The 19603-nt window shown below is 42.2% G+C and overlaps 1 protein-coding gene across 2 annotated transcripts in view; it reads left to right on the top strand.

Moving 5' to 3' along the window:
- Positions 1-19603, top strand: part of MCC (MCC regulator of WNT signaling pathway) — a 240214-nt gene that overhangs the window by 208124 nt on the left and 12487 nt on the right. For both annotated transcript variants that reach the window (XM_044446082.1, XM_044446083.1), the window contains 5 exons: positions 1117-1217; positions 3929-4112; positions 10606-10840; positions 11167-11373; positions 13113-13210. In XM_044446082.1, coding sequence (XP_044302017.1) covers positions 1117-1217; positions 3929-4112; positions 10606-10840; positions 11167-11373; positions 13113-13210 — 825 coding nt within the window. The remainder of the gene's footprint in view (positions 1-1116; positions 1218-3928; positions 4113-10605; positions 10841-11166; positions 11374-13112; positions 13211-19603) is intronic.

The following is a 19603-nucleotide window of genomic DNA, read 5'->3' as shown; positions in this document are numbered from 1 at the left end:
ACAGACAGAAAAGTTGAGATGTGCACACCTTTAATAACTTTCTGTTCACATCACTGGATGTATGATGATATAAGCTGTAGGCCAAAACATCTAGAAAGCCACAAGCCATGAGTGTTAAGGAAGACCAAATGTTGCCAGCTTTAATAGTGGTTTTGGGAAAGTCCTTTCCTTCCCCTCCTGGAGTGACTTATATCCTGAGTGTAGAGCAAACCCCAGTCAATGAACTTCTTCAGTTAAACTTTTCTGGCTCTCAAAGTTCATGGGAACCAGTGACCCATCTTCGGCAGTGGTAACCTCTGATGCTCCACAGGAAATGTTGAAGGGACTTCAGGGGCAGAAAAAAACCTTTCTGACTGAGATGCTTCAGTTCAAAACTGAATGTGGACTGAAGCCAGGAGCACTGTAAAGTGGTTATGAATGATTGTGAACTATTGTAGAATGGTTGTGAACTATGTGAACGGTTATTTTGGGCTGATGTCTTATTATGAACTGTTTTCTAGAATGTCATATGTCTCATAGTTGAAAACTTACTCTAATTCTGCAGCCCAAATTATTACTATTTTTATATCCCATCTTTTATTTTTCAGGAAAGTGAGACAGTTTACACAGACCATTTTATCCTCACAAAAATGCTGCTAGGTAGGCTAGGCTGAGAAGCAGTGACTGGCTCAAAGCCACCCACTGAGTGACATTTATATCCTGCCTTTTCTTCCAAAGCACCCAAGGCAGCATACATTATTTTCTTCCTCTCTGTTTTATCTTTACAACAGGTAAAGATAACCTGTACAGGTAGGTTAGGTTGTAAGGTTAGGCTGAGAATGAGAGACCCAGTGTTACCTAGTGAGCTTTGTGACCAAATGTGGACTAGAACCTGGGCCTCCACACTCCAAGTTCAAGATTCTAACTAATACATCTCACTGGCTTTCATTAACATTCTCAATACTCAAACTATTAATGAACTGGTCACCATATCGTGACTGTAGTTTTCTATGTAACAGACAGAGAGGAAATCACAGAGTTACATGTATCATTTCCTGTTGCACAGTCTTTACCTCTATTGATTTATTTTCTTTTGAGATGAATGTATTGACTGGATTTCTCCATACTCCCTTACAGTGAACAGTGCATTGAAGCCTATGAGTTGCTCTTAGCATTGGCAGAAAGTGAACAGTCTCTCATTCTGGGACAATTCAGAGCTGCAGGTGTTGGGTCTGTTGGTAAGAGATTAATGAGTCATTTTCTTTCTAAATCCAGTTCTGTGCTTCACTGGCCATCCATCACCCTCAAAGGGCAGGTTACAACAGTGAATTATCTCATGACAGCTCAGGCAACCCCCACTAGTCAAGCAGGTTTTCTTTCAGTTACAACAGCTATGTAAAATTTTAATAAATGGATTTTGAAATAGAACTCAAGCAGAAAATAAGTCAGGATACCCAGTTAGCTGCAATACAAAAAAATTACTTTGAACATTAACAATATATTAAAAGTGGCAGTTTAGGCTCTTGACTCCAAACTCACAAACGGAGGTATTGAAAGTTAATTGAAGCAGGCCATGTAATTGGTATATGCATTTCCTGGAGAAAGAAATGCTCTTTAATTTTCATTCTGTCTATGTACCCTCCGAATTAAAAAATGCGTAATTCAAAGCCCAGTTGACTCAACTGTGTGGTTTTCAGTAGCCTTAATGGATGGTGAACTGGCTCTTGTCTACAAAGAAGTAGTTAGCATTCAGGCTTAGGGCTAGGGCTTGGGTGCTACATCTTTCAATAGCTGTCATCTTTTTTGAGGGGTTACATTTATGCAATTCTCTCTGTGTGTTTTTGTTAAAGTTCTCCTTGGTTTTTGCAGAGCCTTGCCTTTCAGTCCTGTATATATCAGTCTCAGAAACTTGAGCTGTGGGGGAGTTGTGTACACAAGAAAAAGCAAATGAGTTCATCTACAGTGTATAAGCTGCCCTTGTGTTACATGTTTTGATCTAGTTTTAGTGCTATGAATCAGTGTTTTGGATAATAACATTCTCTAAATATATTCCTATATATCAAGAGGAAAAATTACAAAGAGATGTTTTTGTTGTTTTTGAGATTAAAATGTGTGATTTCACCATGGAAGTATGCCTATTTGTTTTACAGTAGTCATTTTCAGTTCACTAGAGTGACAGTGTGGTGTTTGAAGGGTGAAAGCCAGTGCTGTAATGTCAGGAGGCAGATTCTGGATATCAACATCCCCCACTTCCTTCAACAGCTTCCAGGGGCTCCCAACCACCACCACACAGGGTTGGGAGGGTCTCCAGAATGGGACTGAGTTCTGACACATTCACACACGCACACACCTGCACACATGCAGATCCCTGCTTTCAGAACATGCTGCTGCCTGCTTTGCGGGGGATTCCACCCATTCCATTGGGGAGGGTTGTCTGACCCTCTATGTGGCATTTCAAGAGACTTGATGGAGCTTTTGGAAGAAGTTGGGGATAAAGAAGTTTGTTTCCAGGAGTGCTTTTCTGTCAGGACAACAAATCCGGGTTGTAGAAGACAGGGCATCATTTAGGCATAGAAAAAATATAGATTTCCAGGCTGTGCTATGACTTGGAAACAGCCTGTCTTAAAATAAAATTTATAGCACTGGTTTCTCAAGAGCCACTGAAATATAATGTGAAAGCATTTAAGGATCAAGCTGCCAGCTGGCTCCAGAGTTACAAGATGGATTGGTTTTTACCCCCTTGTTTCAGAAAACTAAAATCAATGGACTTGGCATATTTTTTTAATATTTATAGGATTTTAAAAGAGCATTGCTTCTTTAACAACAAATAAGATGTAGATAAATATTGTTAATGGAAATAATTTAAAATAATTAAAAGATACAAACAGCAATAAAATATTGGAGCAGTCATCAGCCTAATTAAAAAAAAATAAGCATTTTCTCAGTGACTCACTGGAAAGACGTGACTGGGCAAGAAAGCATGTAGGCGAAGTCATAGCAGGTATGCCTGGGAATATAGTTCTGGCTTTTTGCAGCCCACAGTGGCAGAGGTTTGCAAAAGAAAAACTGTGTTATGCCTTTTGTATTATGAGTATGCATATACATCATATGAAAATCTATAGCGGGAATTTGTTTTCTCTCTGTGCAGGTTACACAAGAGAGGTGTAATTCACATTTATATATGTGAACAATATTTTTATTTTGTATTTTTCTCTCATTCTGAAATAGATTTCTCAGTATTTTTGTCATAAACTGTGTTTTTCTGGAGACCACTGTAAAACATCATTATGAAATTCATAGTTTATTTTTAATGTTAAAATGTGCCAGCGACAACTCTGCACAAGACAGTGCGTATGCGTGCAGAGGCACACACACACATCATACAATATGATAAAACAAAAATGATTAAGCAGAGCAATTCTCAGCAACAGATCATAAAAAGTAGTTTATTTCAGCTACTGAAGCAATTTGAGCAGGTGGATGGCGTTTAAAGGGCTAGGTAAATTTGTTCTGCTTGAAGTGATAATGCAGGGAGCAGTATATAACAAAATAGCCTGCACTGGGATATTCTAGGGAGAGCCACAATATGGTTCTTAGGCATGCATGTGCAATTCTGTATGTGTGCCATGGAGCCTTGCTTTTTTCTACAGATCTTAGTTGCTTCAAAATTCCACCGTTTTTACTCTGAGAGTAGGTTGTCAGACAGTGGAAGGTGCTGTTTTGAAATGGGTGAAGAAAAGTTAGAAGCCATGCTTTGCATGGGTAGTTTATCTTGGAATCATTTAGTCTATCTATCTATCATCCTAATGTATTTTATCAGACTACTAAGTAGGTGTTAATGTCCTAATGGGAGCACAGCACAGATGTCAGCCTAAAAGCCCACCCAGTCCTATGACTGCACATTCTCCCCTTCACTACTCCAAAGCTCTGTTCATTTGCTTGCCAACAGGGGACCAGACAGGTGATGAAAACATCACCCAAATGCTTAAAAGAGCCCACGACTGCAGGAAGACGGCAGAGAATGCAGCCAAAGCCCTGCTGATGAAGTTGGATGGTAGCTGTGGAGGAGCCTATGCAGTCACAGGTTGCAGTGTGCAGCCCTGGGAGAGCCTGTCGTCTAACAGTCACACCAGGTAACCGTGGCTCACTGAAAGAGTCAGTCACTCTCCTGACCTTTGGTGCTGTTGCAACAAAATAGACTGTACTGTTTTCATTTCTTTATCTATTTTATCCATCTCCAAATCAGCCTGCTGGGTTGTCTTTGGTATCATAAATGGCTTCACTGTCTCAGTGGCTGGATTCTGTTCAGAGTTCCACAGGCACCACACAAAAAGAGTTTTGTATAGATTTGCTGCATGTGAGCGATTCTGATCGATTTCACAAAGAGTAATCCTCTTGTTATTTGTTTTACTTCAATGACTTCTCTGTCTTTCTTTTATTTTTCAACCCATCTTATCACTGAAGTTTAAGGCATATACTTCTTGTTCATGTTATATGAAATCTCTACAGATCTCAAACAAACTTGGGAAGTTCTTTCTAACATTTGCAGTTAATTGCATAAACAAAGTCATTTGGTGTTGAAGAAAAGATGTAAGGATTGGACAAGAAGGAAGGCACTTGTGTGAAGGAGGAAGCAGTGGGGAAAGAAACATGAAAAAAATCCCAAGTGCCAGTGATAAATGTTTTATTATCACCTTATGTGTTTCAGAAATGTGGAGTTCCTTCTTCAGGGACTACAGAAAAAATGCAAGCATACTCTGTTTTTCTCTCAGTGTTTGCGGGTGGGGGAGGGAAGCAAAAACAGTACACCCAAATCTTTTCTTGCACCAAGTAGATGAAGAGATTTTGGAGGTCAGACTTCATTTAGACATTTCAGATACTGAACTTACCCTTAAAACTATTTCAGGCATAGGCATGTTTAGATTTAAAAAAATATACACTTCTCACATTCTCTGCCCTTAATCCATTAAACACCTCACAAATATTTTCATCTAAATATACTCACTCATCAGTGATGAACTTGCCTCTCTGAAGGTGAGGAGCAGAACTCCAGTTTTACTTCCTTAGAACTGAAATTTATAATCATTTTGTACTTGTTTATAAAGTACAAAATTATAAAGCTTGCACATTTGGAACATATTTTTCTGTATGATTGCTTGGTTAGCTTACGTGAATAATATAAAGTATTCATTTATAGTCTCACCTCTCTTTGGAGCCTCAGGCAATGTCCATAATTTTCCTAGGTTGTCTCCCATCCAGAGCTGCTTAGCTTTAGTAAAGTGTCTACATTATGTGCTCTAGGACTGAAGGATCAATACTTGATGGCTGCAAATGTTCAGCACTGAACAGTACATCTGTGAGGAGTCTTTTAGACTCCTTGGTTTTGTCTGCCAAGTTGTGTTCAGATAGTGTAACTCAAAATGGTGGATGGAGCTCCTTTTGCAAACTTGTAAAGGAAGCAGAGGGAGGAAAAGTCTTTCTCCTTGGCAAGGACTTTTCATGTCAAAGTGAATAATTTCCTCTGCCATTTGAAGCTCCTCAGAATGGGAGTTTGTAATGGAAGTGTTGACCCAGACTTAACTTCAGCATCAGGAATGAGTTGCTGAATGTCAAATTGCACAACGCATTACTAGGAACAAATGCACAGGCAGCCACGGTGGCAAGGGGTTAAAGACGGTAAAAGGGAGCGACCACAACGAAACGAAAAAAGCACAGAGGCTGCTGTTACTAGTGAAGTGAATAAAAAATAATAGCTAGCATTTCAATTTGTTGGGCTGGCAGCAACCCAGCATGACTGCCAATTTTTTTTGTGAAGATAGGAATTCTTTAATGGAAAAAGCCTTGCCATGGAGCATGCACCTAGAAGGTGCAATTGGCTGCATTTAAAAAAAGGAAGAGGTATTGGTCTTTTGTATTGAGAAGGTGCTGTTCCATATGTAGATATAACAAAGTGTCAGGGTGGCACCTTAAAGAGGAACACATTTGCTTTTGTGGACTAGTGTCCACTTCATCAAATTCATGAAGTTACTTTAACCTATAGAAAACCTATTTTATATATATATACACATTTATTAATCTTAAAGTACAAGAAACTTGGTTAACTTCCTTGCAGTAGAGTATAACCACCCTTCTGAATATTGCTTGATACATACTATTCTGAATTAAATTTCAACCTTGTATTCAAATACAGAAAGTTAGTATTACCCAGTACATACTAGGTCAGGAGTGAAAAATGTGTGTCCGTGCAGATATTTTGGCCTCCAAAATCATCAGCCCTTGGCCACACAGCCAGTGGAGAGGGAAGATGGGAATTATAGGCCAAAACATCTGGATGGCCACAAGTTGCACCTGTGTTAGAGGAAGAACATCTAATGGCATGCAAGCAGAGGGCAGACTAGCACGCAGTTCTGCTGAAACTTAAATCCAGCCTCCCAGATCAGTGAGTGTGTGGAGTCAGCTCCTTGTTGCACTGTGACCATAAGAGAGGCTAAGTGCACAGTTGGTCTTGGCATAGCCTTTGGAGACGCTCCATCGCATGCAACAAGGTGTTCATTAGCACATGCCATGAGGTATGCCCAGGTCCAAGGCTGTTTCTCTTAGGGTGGGGGAGGGTTAGGGTTAGGGTTATTGTGTTAAAGTTTTATTGTGTGGGGCTTTGCCATCCTTAACTGTGAATTGCAAATTCATTAGATGGCATTTCAGGTAACTGGGCTGGCAGATCTAGATAATAGAGCATGGTCACCATCTAGGGCAGCCTTCCCTAGTCTGTTGCTCTCTGGGTGTGTTGTATAAGTGCCATCATCCCCACCCACCGTGGCCATTAACCATCATGTCAGGAGATTATGGAGCTTACATTCAAGCATATCTGTAGAATAACAGGTTACTAGAGGCTGACCTTCTGCATCAGTGCACTGGTAGTTAGTTTCTGGATAGTGACTGTGCACCAGCCTATTTTGCTGCTTGTGTGCCCTGGTTAGCATGCAGCCTCATAAATCCATGGCCTTTTTCTCATCAGAGGTGCAAGAATTCCTTGCTAATCTGCAGATACCCACAAAGGATGCTTTCCACCAACCATGTCTGGTGCAAGGGAACTGTGCTGGTGTTTCCTGGGTTATGTTCAGGGCTGTATTTATTAAAGAAGGAATCAAGCCACATTTGAACTTATTCATGAGCAACATTTACAAGTCTGGTGTATTTGGTAAGCTCTAGGCCATGGGTCCTCAAACTACGGCCTGGGGGCCTGATCTGGCCCACCATGGCCGTTTATCCAGCCCGCCTCAGAGGTTTTCAACGCGCCATGCATGTGCCCGCCTTGCCCCCCGCCCCCACGCGCAGGGAGGCAGCAGTGGCGGCTTTCTCGCAAGGAGATCATTTTGGACTCACTTGACGAAAACGATCTCCAAGCAAGCAAACTGCTGTATTGCGCGCCCGCCACTGCATCATGGCATGTGCCTGCCCCCGCCTTGCCTCGCCTCCCCTTGCCACGCCCGCACGCCTCACCCCCCCACACCTCAGCACCGGCATGCGCCGCCCCTGCCCCCTCGCCAGCCCACACCCAGTACCGGCACGTTTCAACTGGCCCCCTGGTGAAAAAGTTTGAGGACTCCTGCTCTAGGCAAAGAGATACAACAAAAATTGTCCTCCATTACATTGAGCATTTGTTGATACGTCCATTTGCCAAAGTGTACTTCTTCATGGGGTTCAAGATGGAAGGATGCCATCTGGGAATGAATGAAACAAGAAAGTGGCAGGGTATCAGCCTCATCTTGATCTTCTGTTCCACTGTAACCCAAAATCTCAAGGTTGATTAACTACTCCATTGTGTAAGAAGTTGTTTGTATGTCACAGCCATAATTTCTCAGTTGTTTAAGCCAGGAATTTCTGGGAATGAGTAGAGCATCCAAGTTGCAGAAAAGCCATTTCCTAGGTTCCAACAACAAACCATGAACACTTGTTGGGTTAGCCTATAAACAACCCCAGATTTATCAGGTGAGGACGTCATTAAATAACCCAGGAATTGCCATTGTGGTATATGAAATGGCTTTAAGAGTCCAGTTTGATGTTAGTTGGGCAGTAGCAACTGAAATTTTCAATACTTCTGTATTTAGAATAATTTTAAACTGCTGACCAGAATTAAATCTACATGAGCACTATTGAAATTGAATGGTTGAATGAATGTGAAGAAAGGCTTTGGAAGCTTGGGAATGAATATGTGAGGGGTTTGTGATCTGTGTTTTCATGTCCCACCACCTCTCAAATAATTTTGAAATCCTTTTGAAAGAAAAGGAATAATGGAAGCTTTATTGAAATCTGTACATTCTTTAGGAGGGATAGTTAGCTGCAATGGGGATTTAAGGGGAAAACAGTAAAATTATTTGTTTGCTGGTTCTTTACAAGGCACCTCCTGGTATGCCTAGGGGAGAGAAAGGAACAGTTGAAATTAGCAAAAAGCTGCAATTTAAAACCATGTAATATGATACTTCATGGAAAGGGGTAGCTAAGGGAAGGCTTTGTATCCTAGCCAGCTCTGCATGTTTCTCTTGGACCGCAGCATGCTTAGAAGCCTCCACAGGATTGACTAGCAGTTTATCTGACGCACTTCTTTAAAATCTAAGGTAGTTTTGAGCTCAACTATAGGACAAGAATGGAAAGGGAGAACCCAGAGCCTGCTTTCATCCTTTGAAAACATGGTTATAGAAACAACGCACTGCGTGTGTGTTTTCTTTTCCTAAACCCTTTGTCCAAAAAAAGAAAGGAAGAAAGATAGGAAAATATTACAACCCGGTGCAGAAAGTGATTTATTCCCCTGCTGATAACTGAGATCATCCAGCATTCCAGACAGGCACAGCTAATGGATGACTTAACCCTCACCCAGCAGCTGATTACAGGTCCTCCGGAGACAGCAGGCAGCTTTGTCTTTGTGCGAGGTTGCAGAAAGTGCAGGGTTGTATCTATCCCTTTTTAGTGGCGTTGTAATTATGTTCAAGAGGGGAATGTTACGGAATGGGTAGCAGCATTACCGCTAGCTTCTACAAATCTCTCTTCTTCAGAAGGCCGGAATAGTAGATAAACAGAAATGAAGCCAGATTTAACATACGAACTGTATAATATATATAACTTTATTTTTTTTAATTGTGTGTGACTCAGGATTGAACTGTCTGGCTTCTTTCATTCCCTGTCCATGTCCCCCAATGTGAAATTGTTCTCTGTGGGTGGGAATGTTGCATAAGAACAAGAGATGTATTTTTCATTAGCTGGTTAAGTTCTATCAGCAGTTGCTAATGTGTGGTGGACACAGCACAAAGGCGGGTTTTTAAACGGTGGCCACAGCTTGAAGCCTGTGATCAAGCCACGCCATGGAATCCCTGTTCTGCAGGGATACTGAATGTCTCAGTCATAATGGAACAGTAATTCAGAACATGTGCAGAGGTATTTTTGCCTTTAAAGGCACTTCGCATTGCTTTGGTACTCTTCCATTGCATGAATTTCCATGGACTTAGTCTGTAGATGCAGCAGAATGAGATGGTGGAAATTTGAAGAGGTGCAAGTAAGCATTTTTACACAATGAGCATTTTAAGAATAGAGTCTGAAATGGTACAATCCATTTTTGTACCTTGTTCTGCTGCTTTTATTGTCTGTGCTTATTTCTAGAACTGGGGTTTCTACGATGGTTTGTGCTTTGTTTTGGTGTGGTGTATGTTTTGCCTGGGATTTTATGTGGACCCATCTCTGTGCGTGTTGTCTGGGGTTTTTTGTATGAGAATCGGGTGTGTTGCCTGAGCTCTAACCTTCCCTTCCCTTCCCTTCCTTTTCTTTGGGGTGGGGTGGGGTGGGGGTGGGGTGGTATAGGTGTTTTGGCTGTGAGTGGGGGGATGTTTCTCTGAGGCTCATCAATTTTCTTTCTGTAAAATGGTAGCATTGTTGAGCTTTAGAGTGACAAATATATGATTTGACATCTGGGGCTCCTCCTTTTGCCTAGCACTCAGTTCCTTGAGCAAGTCACTTGTCTCAGACCTTCACCAGTGCGTCTTCCAATGCAATAGGAGCTTGAGCAGAAAACTGGATTTAAAAGAGAGATTTTGTGATTTTGAAGTCAGTTTACATGTCTGTCTTTTACTTGGCAGGGGGAGGAGTTCCCTTACTGCAAATTAGACTATCCACTGAGCTTGGACTGTGTACTCTGTCTGAAGGGTTCTCCATGGTCTTGATAACTACAGGAGAGATTTCTCTTGCATTGCTAGTTTAGGAGTGGGTGTCTCATAATAACAAAGGAGACTTTTCTAGATGTCTGCCTTTAGTGCTTCCAGACAGAAGGCTCCTAGCACCACCAACTGGAAAGTGTTGTGCAGCTATTCCACCTTTTTCTCCTTAATTGATTTTCTCTGTAAAGGAAAAGAAAAACCCAATACTTGTGGTTGGGAAATATGGGAAGTCCATCAGTGAAAGTCATGCCGCTGCACTGATTTAAAATTCCTTGATTGAAATAGGGTAATGAAAGCCTCATCTGTAAGCACCTTTTGAGTTTGAGAAGCTGTGTTTTTGTTCCTTTGCTTTAGTTTTCATGCACTAGAAGATTTCAACACTATTTGGAAATTCCATTCCCTAAATATTCTTTCTTCTCTTAAGTACTACTAGTTCAACAGCAAGTAGTTGTGATACTGAGTTCACAAAGGAGGATGAACAAAGATTGAAGGACTACATTCAGCAGCTGAAGAATGACAGGGCGGCTGTTAAGCTGACCATGTTGGAGCTGGAGAGCATCCATATTGATCCTCTCAGTTACGATGCCAAGCCTCGAGGAGACAGCCAAAGGCTAGATTTGGAAAATGCTGTACTCATGCAGGAACTTATGGCAATGAAGGTATTCCTTTTAATGACTTATGAATAAAGGCATTTTGGCTTCTAGTTTTAAAATGCAGCTGCAGTGTTTCTTTTATCTGAAAAGTATTTTAATTTTTAACTTTAAATTTAAAAAAGCTGATCTGGAAGATTTGGAGTAGTCTCTTCAAAGAAAAAGGCCTGAAGTATGAAATCCAGTGTGCTGTGCTTTATTTATTTCATGTATTTGATGGTAGCTGAATATTAGGTGGGACAGCATTATTTGCCACTGTGTGCAGATTGTACCTCTGTTATGCAGAATTCTGTGAAATAGCAGCCTTGCTTGATCCCATTTCCTCCTTTCAACAGGAGGAAATGGCAGAGCTGAAAGCCCAGCTGTACTTGCTAGAAAAAGAGAAGAAAGCCCTAGAGCTGAAGCTGAGCAGTCGAGAAGCTCAAGAACAAGCATATCTAGTCCACATTGAGCACCTGAAATCAGAAGTGGAAGAGCAAAAGGAGCAGAGAATGAGATCCCTCAGCTCAGCCAGCTGCAGCAGCAAAGACAAGTCAAATAAGGTGAGGAGTTGTTGTAGATTTACAGGTGAGAACTAATTAGGACTTCTTTGTTCAGAGGCAGTATCTGTCTGACTACTAAATGCTGTGAGGGGAGCATCCCAAATTCTTGGTGGTGCAAGGGGTGGGGTTGCTTTCATGTGCTGCTTGTGGCTTCCCAGAGACATTTGTCTGGCTACTGCTGGAAACAGGACACTAGCATGAATGGATGTGTCCTCTCATCCAGCACAGCCCTTACCGTCTTGTTCTGTTTGCCCATCACATCCATTCATTTAGTTCCAGTTACTGCGAAGTACTGCTGCCTGCTAATCTTACCCTGAATTTATTGAAGGTGTGGAATGTTGACAGGGCAGGAGGGAGGGAGATTTCATCAGCCCATAAATAGATTAGGTCTCTTTGGGATTTATTTCATCATATTGACAGACTGGGAAGGTTACCATGAATGAAATTTCTCTGCTCACCTGTGCCCTCTGGTGGCCTCTATTAAGAGAAATACTGCAAGAACATTTGAGGAATAATTGCCCTTGGAACACACTATTCCCTTATGTGCAACATTCCAGAATCCTTGCAAATGAGTTGATAGACTCATGGCACAGCGTTCTGCTGCTGCTGCTGGAGCCACCCGGGAGCACCTGGTATTGCAAGATTGTCAGGCAGTGGGTGTTGCTTTGTTTCTCTGACAAGCCCCAGTGTGTCTATGGTAGTTTGGGCCTGCCATGAGCTACAGAAACTTGCTCATATGATGTGAATGTTGCTGTTTGAATTCAAAGCCGAGCTCTACCCAAATGCGGTTAGAGTAGCCTGCCAAGCTGCGAATGAAACGATCTAAAAGCAGCTTGTTGAGAAGGGGGTGGCATCTTAAGAAAGGCTGTCTAACCTCAGACTACTGTTTGCTGATGCTAATGAGAAAGTAGGATTCTGAAAGCTGGTGTGTGGTCATGCATATTTGCCCTAGAGAAGAAGAACCATGCATGGTAAAGGTGAGGGGAAGAAACAAATCTCTGACAGCTGAAAAAGTAACATCATAATGCTAGCTGATTTTGGAAATCATTTTGAATGCACAGTTGTCCACAGCTTCTTAGAATAAGATCGTTTATATATGTAAGCTGGGCGGGGGGGGGGGGGGGCAATCAGGCAGGCCAAGGATTTTCTCAAGGGCAGTAATTGGGAAGGCTTGCCAGAAGGGAAGGGATCCATCCTCACTCCCACCAGTGCGAGGCAGCCAACCTAGTGCCGTAGCCTCAATCTGCTGGAATGCCCTGGCCCCTGAGGCTGGCATGGATTTGCACAGGGTGGGTGATGGCAGGGGGCAGTCATCCCCCTCCCCTATGGCCCTTTCCCTTTCTGTGCCTCCTACAAACCACACATACCTCTTGTTGTTCTTGCTGCTACCACTGCTGCAGCTTGCACTGAAAGAAAGGAGAAGCTTACAAAAGAGCCTCTTTTCTGCCAGAGTGGCTGAGAAAATGGCACTGCCTTTCCCCAGAGCTGGTCCAAAGCTCTGCGGGGGTAACAATGAGTGGTGGACTGCAAAAGAAATAGGGAGAAAGAGAAGCATATGTATTATGGGGAGTCTGAACAGGTATATATTGATGTATGAATCAAAAGGGGTGGTAAATAAATCTGGAGAGAGAGTGTTAAGTGAATGGGTTATATGAACAGTGAATATATAGGAGTGAAAGGGAAATTTAAAATATGTCAGGTTTTTTTGCAATCCTCCCTTGTCTTGCTTTATTTTTCAGGAGTGCACAGATGGTACCACAGCATCATTAACACTAGCTGAGCTGAAACCCTACAGTGAAAGTGAACTGACTACAGAACTGGCAAATGCACTCAGGCGGTAAGCTAGATACACTCCTTCATAAAGGGGAGAGGTACTGATAAATCTGTAATTTAATTCTGGGCTTTAAATCAGTCAAAAGCTAAGTGATCGCACTGCTTTGCTCTTTTAGAGTTTCCTGCATATTCCTTTCCTTTTAGTGCTTACCATTACAGACCTTTAGTATCTTCCAATATTTATAGATCAGTAGCTTAAGTATTATTGCTGATTCCTAGATCACAGATCCTAAGACACGGAGTAGCTAAGTTAATGAAAGGCCACTAGGGAGACAGGTGGCAAGTTTAGGAATAGCATCAATCTCATCACATGTGTCATCTCAGGAATATTAAATTCTCACAAGAAGAGGAATCCTAATTTGATATTAATGATAATAACAGGAAACAGCTACAGAAAAGGAGTATATCTATAGAAGGATTAACTGGACAAAGCTCTTCATTGTGTCATCCCTACACACAAGCCTGGAGGAATGCCCCAACTGCAATCTGCATTCATGTACAACTTTCTCTGAATATTTCCTTCACACACTTAAAAAAATGAATGTAACAGCATTGTTTTACTTGTTCTTCGGTAAAGAGCGACCTGTTTCATTAATAGTGGATTATAACAGTGTTTCAGAGTGTTTCCAAGAGGCAAGCGGCCAAAGATATGCAATTTTAGGAATTATTTTTTAAAATGAGAGAACTCAGACAGTGGGGTAGTTCATGTGACGACAGCCTGCCCTAGGTTAATTTCTGCACAGGAGGGTTTGTATTATGAGAAATATTATTTTGCTTGGTGCCTGTGGGCATCCAGTTTGCTGTGGGTGGTCATGAGATGGGAACCCAGGCTGCAGGGTGTGTTTCAAGGGTAGACAACCCTCCAACAACCCTAAAATAACCCATAGGTTATTGGAGGATTGTCTCTTGCTAGACTTGCACAACAGGACAAGCCACAGCAAGCTGGGTGCTCATGGCTAAGCTGCTTCCTTAAAGACAAATGAAGACATGGTGAGCTGTTGTGTCATGCAAACCAGGTCAAAGAGCCACTGCCAAGGTTTGATGACACTGCATTTAATAAACTATATCAGACATAAGATGAAGGTGGCCACACATTTAAAGTAGCAAGATCTCATAGCATTCAGACAGGAAACTTTAAAGAACACAAACATGAAATTGCTGAACCATTTTATCATTAAAATCAGGCTACCCTGGCACACTCTCCAGTGTGACATAAGTTTTTAAAAAGGTATCCAGGACATGACAGCCTTGGCAGCCTAACATCCTCAGGTAAATTGATAGAAGGGGTTATTGAAGATACACTTGTTAAATAATGGGTGAAGAAAGGCAAACCATAACAGAAATAAGTTTCAAAGCACATTATTCAGCTGTCCCGTGAGATCTTCCAGCTCTGCCTTCTGGAATTCTGGTTCAAACATCTCCATCTCACTGTCCTGCATTCACCAACTGCCATCTCCAGCTGGCGAAAGTTAACAAAATAGATGAATGTCTGAGATGAAAGTTTAACTTCCTCCTGTCTCACATCCCCAACAGGAGTGAGGGAGTGAGCAGATAAGACTGGTGAGCTTGAACCAACCTTAGGCATCTGTCCCTCCTTCTCCTAGATGGGCATGCCCTCCCATCACCGCCATAACGCCCCTTTCCTGTCACCACCTGAATGGCTGCTCCCCTAGACTCACCTCCTACATAGCTGAATGACCCCCCCCCAAAAAAAAACCCAGCCTCCGGGCACACTACACCAACCAGGAACCACACAGGCAGGTCCTCCCAGGCTCCTCATGGGCTCTGGGGAAGAAAAAAGGTCCTGGGCAAGCCCTGCCCCCAGCAGCCAGGTGTCAGCAGGGGCAGTGCTGTCTCTTTCCACTCCAGCTGCAGCCTCTCACGCTGCAGCTAAGCGAGGGGGGAAGGCAAGGTGAGCTTCAGCTCTCGGGGTTCAGCAGAGTGGCAGCAAGCACAGTGGTCGGCGCAGTGTCAGCACTAAACAGGCAGGCCTTGCCTGCGCCAGCCCAGTTTCTGCCACAAACTGGGTCAGTCCAGATGGAAAAGGAAGGCAGCGGGCAGCCACAGTGGCATAGCAGGAGCGGTTCAGCAAGGCCAGCAGGCAGGGTCCCAGCAAGAGCAGGCAGGCGGAGCAGGCAGGTGGCGAGTGCGGACGGAAAGGACAGTAGTGCAGAATGGGAGGAAGCACGGGACAAAAAACTCTAAAATTATCGGTGTTCAAACATCTTTTGTAAGGAAAGGTTAAAGAGCTTGGTCTTTCATATGGTGGCAGAAAGAGTGTAAGAAAGATATATACAGCTATGAACTTTTTCTAGGTGATGCAGAATTTTTTGCTCTCTCATAACACTAGACTCAGAACAAATTGAGTATTTCACTGTAAGTATGTAATCAGAAAATAATGTAGGGGTTTCTTTTCCACAAGATGTTATGACAACCATTAATTTAAGTGACCTTGAAAAAGGGCTAATATGAATTCATGGAGGGGTTAATCTTACCAGTGGTTGCTATGTATGGTAACTAAAAATTAAGCCACTGCATTTAGAATCAGTATGCCTCTGATTATCAGGCGCTGCAACAAACGCAAGTGGCTATGCCCATCACGGACTGTCAGCCAGAGGCTTTTGGTCTATGACTGTTGGAGACTGTATTCTGCATAAGTGAGAATTTGGACTGCCCTAGCAAGATAGCTACTACTTCTAAAATGTCATCAAAGTGCAAGATCCCTTGCTAGGATGAGCAAACACATCACAATGCGTATTCAAAAGAACTGTGTGGCAAACTTTCAATAACAGATAGGCATGGGATAGAATTGATAGAACATTTTTCTCTGTTTTAAAATTATGCATAATTGAAATCATGGAGGTTTGAGTTCTCTTGCACATAAGACAACCCATCCCATATTCTAAAACACCACTGAACAATACGCAGACATTCTGCAGGTATTAGTAAACAGTTTTAAGCAAATTTATAGAGGGTCAATATCAGGCATAGTTAACTATCAAAAACATTTGTTTATTAAGGATGATAGTTGGAGAGTCACCGGCAAGGAAGCTAGGACATTCTGCAGACTCCTCCCCAGGTTTTTGCCATTACATTTCTAACAGGGAGGCTGGCAGCTGCAGGCCTCTTCATTTTGAAGCAAGTCTAGCAGAGTCGGGGAGCCTACCTGCTGTTTAGTCTGCGAATCTCTGAACATCACCAATTTGCCTTTTGTTGAAATGAAGATGTTGCAGTTCTTCAAAGGGGCAAATACATGATTTGGCATTTGGGCCTCAGATTCAGCTTCTGTCTTGTACTCAGTTTCTTGACTGTGACTAGTCTCTGAGCCTCACCAATTTTTGTCTTCTGCAAAATGGATGTTACAGAAGTGCAGACCCATGCACTCTACTTTATACTTAAATTTTTGGGTAAATTACCTTTAACCTTATAAGTTTGTCTTCTGGAAAATGAGTGTATTGTGACACCATCCACAACATGGGTCCTCAAACTAAGGCCCGCGGGCCGGATTCGGCCCATCATGCCCTTTTAACTGGCCTGCCCCACAGGTTTTGCACTCGCTGGGCACCTGCGTGGCTTGCTCATGAGGAGGTCATTTTGGAAACACTTGGAGAAAACGATCTCCTCACAAGAAAGTCGGCGCCTCGCCTGGTGGCAGCTTGTTCACAGGAAGATCGTTTTGGACTTGCTCAGAAACGAACTCATGAGCAAGCAGGCGCCTCACCCCACGCCTCCCCCGTCTCTCCCTCCCCTTGCATGTGTGCGTGCGCGCCCCGCCCCCACACCGGCATGCTCCTCCCTGCCAGCACCGCCTTGGCGGCCTGTGGCCACCACTGGCACCTGTCAACTGGCCCCCTGTTCAAAAAGTTTGAGGACCCCTGATCCACAACATTAATCTAGATGTCAAAGGTGCCTGGCAGCCTAAAAGGATTGGCGACCATGTTCTCCACATAACTACCTGGGGCCTCTTGTTTGATGCTCTTTCATGAAATGGAAAAATACTAGTTAAAAAGATACTGTTTTATTTGCTGGCTAAAGCGAAATACTGTTTCATTTGCTGGCTCACTACCACATTTTTAGTATGGTAGGCAGAAAATAGAGATTTGTGTTCTGGTTTACTGCACAGCCTGGGAAAATGTCTTAGTAAAATATTCACTAGAATTAGAGAATTTCCTCTAGTGTGATTTTTATTAGAAATCAAGCCCTGCCTGAATATTCTTGTGCTATTATTTTAAAAATGATAATTTCCCACCTAATTTTAAGTAAACTGTATGTAGTAACATTGCTGAGTGTTTCCTGGAAGTATAAAAAGTGTGTGTGTGTATACCTGCACATTATGGACAAGATTGATGTGCTTTCCTAAGTGAAAAATACTTCAGCAGAAAAATAAAATGACTGAAGGAGCCTTATGCTCTTGAATAGCCTTTTTTGTATATTTTCCTTATCACCCATAATGCTGACCATTTTTTTTATTCTCTTTGCCAGCCTAACAATAAAAAGTTCTCTGGGTAGATAGCATGACTTCTCTTTTGCCTTTTGAACTTCATCCTTAATAAATTCACCAAGACGTCAGGCAGACTTACAGCATTGAGTCCACAGGGAAGAGAAGATGAGAGAAATGTCCTGTAGAGAACAGTCATACACCAGCAGAGCAGAGGATAAGATGACCTAATAGAGGTTTGGGGGTGGGGGCGTCTCAGATTTCTAGGAGTCTATTAAAATTGGATGAGAACAAGGGAGGGATTTAAATTCTTTGTGATGCCTTTGAAACTGAAAGGACTGAGAAAGTGTGCTTTCCTTTCACTGTTCAGTGTGTCCGTGTGTATCTGTGTTATAATGTCGAAACTAATTTTTAAAAAACACATTTAATGCTGTAAACAATTGCTATGTTTAGCAGTAGTGAACGCAAGGGTATTTGGCTTCTGTTCTCCAGTTCAGATCTAGAACAGATGAAAACCATTTCACCTGAAGATTGTTCTGGGACTTGCAAGAAGTAAGCAAACAGATGCAGTGTGGTGTTGGACTGGGGCCATGGAGAGCCTGCTCTGAACCTCAAGTTGGCTGTGAAACTCAGTGGGTGACTTTGGGCCAGTCATTCACTCTCAGCATAGCGTACATCACAGAATTGTTATTGTGGGGATTAAACCATGTGAACTTTCCTTCAAGAAATAAAATACAGGATATTTATTTATTTATTTAAAACATTTTTATGCCGCCCCCATTGCAACGAAGGCTTGGGGCGGCTCACAACAGAAACAAAATACATAAATACATAAATAACAACATAATAAAAATATTTAATTTAATAAACATCATAAACAAAGGATATAAACATCATAAACAAAGGATATAAACATCATAAACAAAGAACTCCCTCTAGAAGATTACTGAAGTAACTGCTCTCTTCATTTAACTCAGTCTTGCCTTAACAGGGAGTCCAAAGCAGTGTGAACACTGGTCTTTGCCAGACTTTCAATCTTTATTTGCCATCAAGGACAGGAATAACAATGACTCTTAAAGCAAACTAGTAAGTTGTACAACAACAAGTAAGTTGTACATTATCAGTTCAGTAGTGATTGCAGGAACAGCCTTGGAGTCTGGAAAATCTAGGTTCAGCTCCCTACTCAGCCATGGAACTTGGTGGGTAACCTCACAGAGATGACACAATGCTAAATCTCTTTTAAGAAAGGTGGGATACAAATGAAACCAATATTTAAAAATTGCCCAGTACTCTGCTGGACTGTACTAGCTTGTTACAGAATTTATTTTGATTAGACTGACCTTGTGCGGAGATGGGATTGGATGCCTTTTGTGAGGCTCGCAAAGCCTGGGCTGTTGCATCTCCTCCACCAGATGAGCCATTCTCACTTTCCACGTGCCTATTTCAAAAGCAGACACTTTTCTGAGTGTTAGGTCCTGTTTGGCTGCCCCGAGTTTCTTTAATTTATTACGTTTCCTTTGTATAGGTGCTTTCGCGATGGCCTTATCACTGGCCTCGAAACTTTTAATCTTTGAACCGGAGCCTCTTTTGGATACCAGCAATGCTGGAATCAGAAGAGGAAGCAAAAACAAAAGAAAAGCTGCTAATCTTACATACTGTAAACATTCCCCCAAACATACAGTACCAATTAAAAAATGACAACAAAACAGGGCATTCTGTTACATGGTAATACTTTGTACACAGATGCCAAACTAAATTGTATATTAAAGCAAATCAATTGCTCTGTCCAAAGCATCGTGTCACAGCTTCTTGCCAGTATTTATTCCACACTTAGCTCTTTGCATGACCTAATTACCATGTACATTAAACAGTGGGGGCCCTGGGGGCTCTGCTACAGGCCTGAGACAGACTGCAACAAAGGCTGTTTAGCACTTTGGATGTTGGCTTTTTCATTAATCC

This window comes from Varanus komodoensis, unplaced genomic scaffold (genome assembly GCF_004798865.1).
Source record: "Varanus komodoensis strain SLA01 unplaced genomic scaffold, ASM479886v1 scaffold5, whole genome shotgun sequence".
NCBI classification, from domain to species: Eukaryota; Metazoa; Chordata; class Lepidosauria; order Squamata; family Varanidae; genus Varanus; species Varanus komodoensis.
This window is presented reverse-complemented; position numbering and strand designations above follow the sequence as displayed.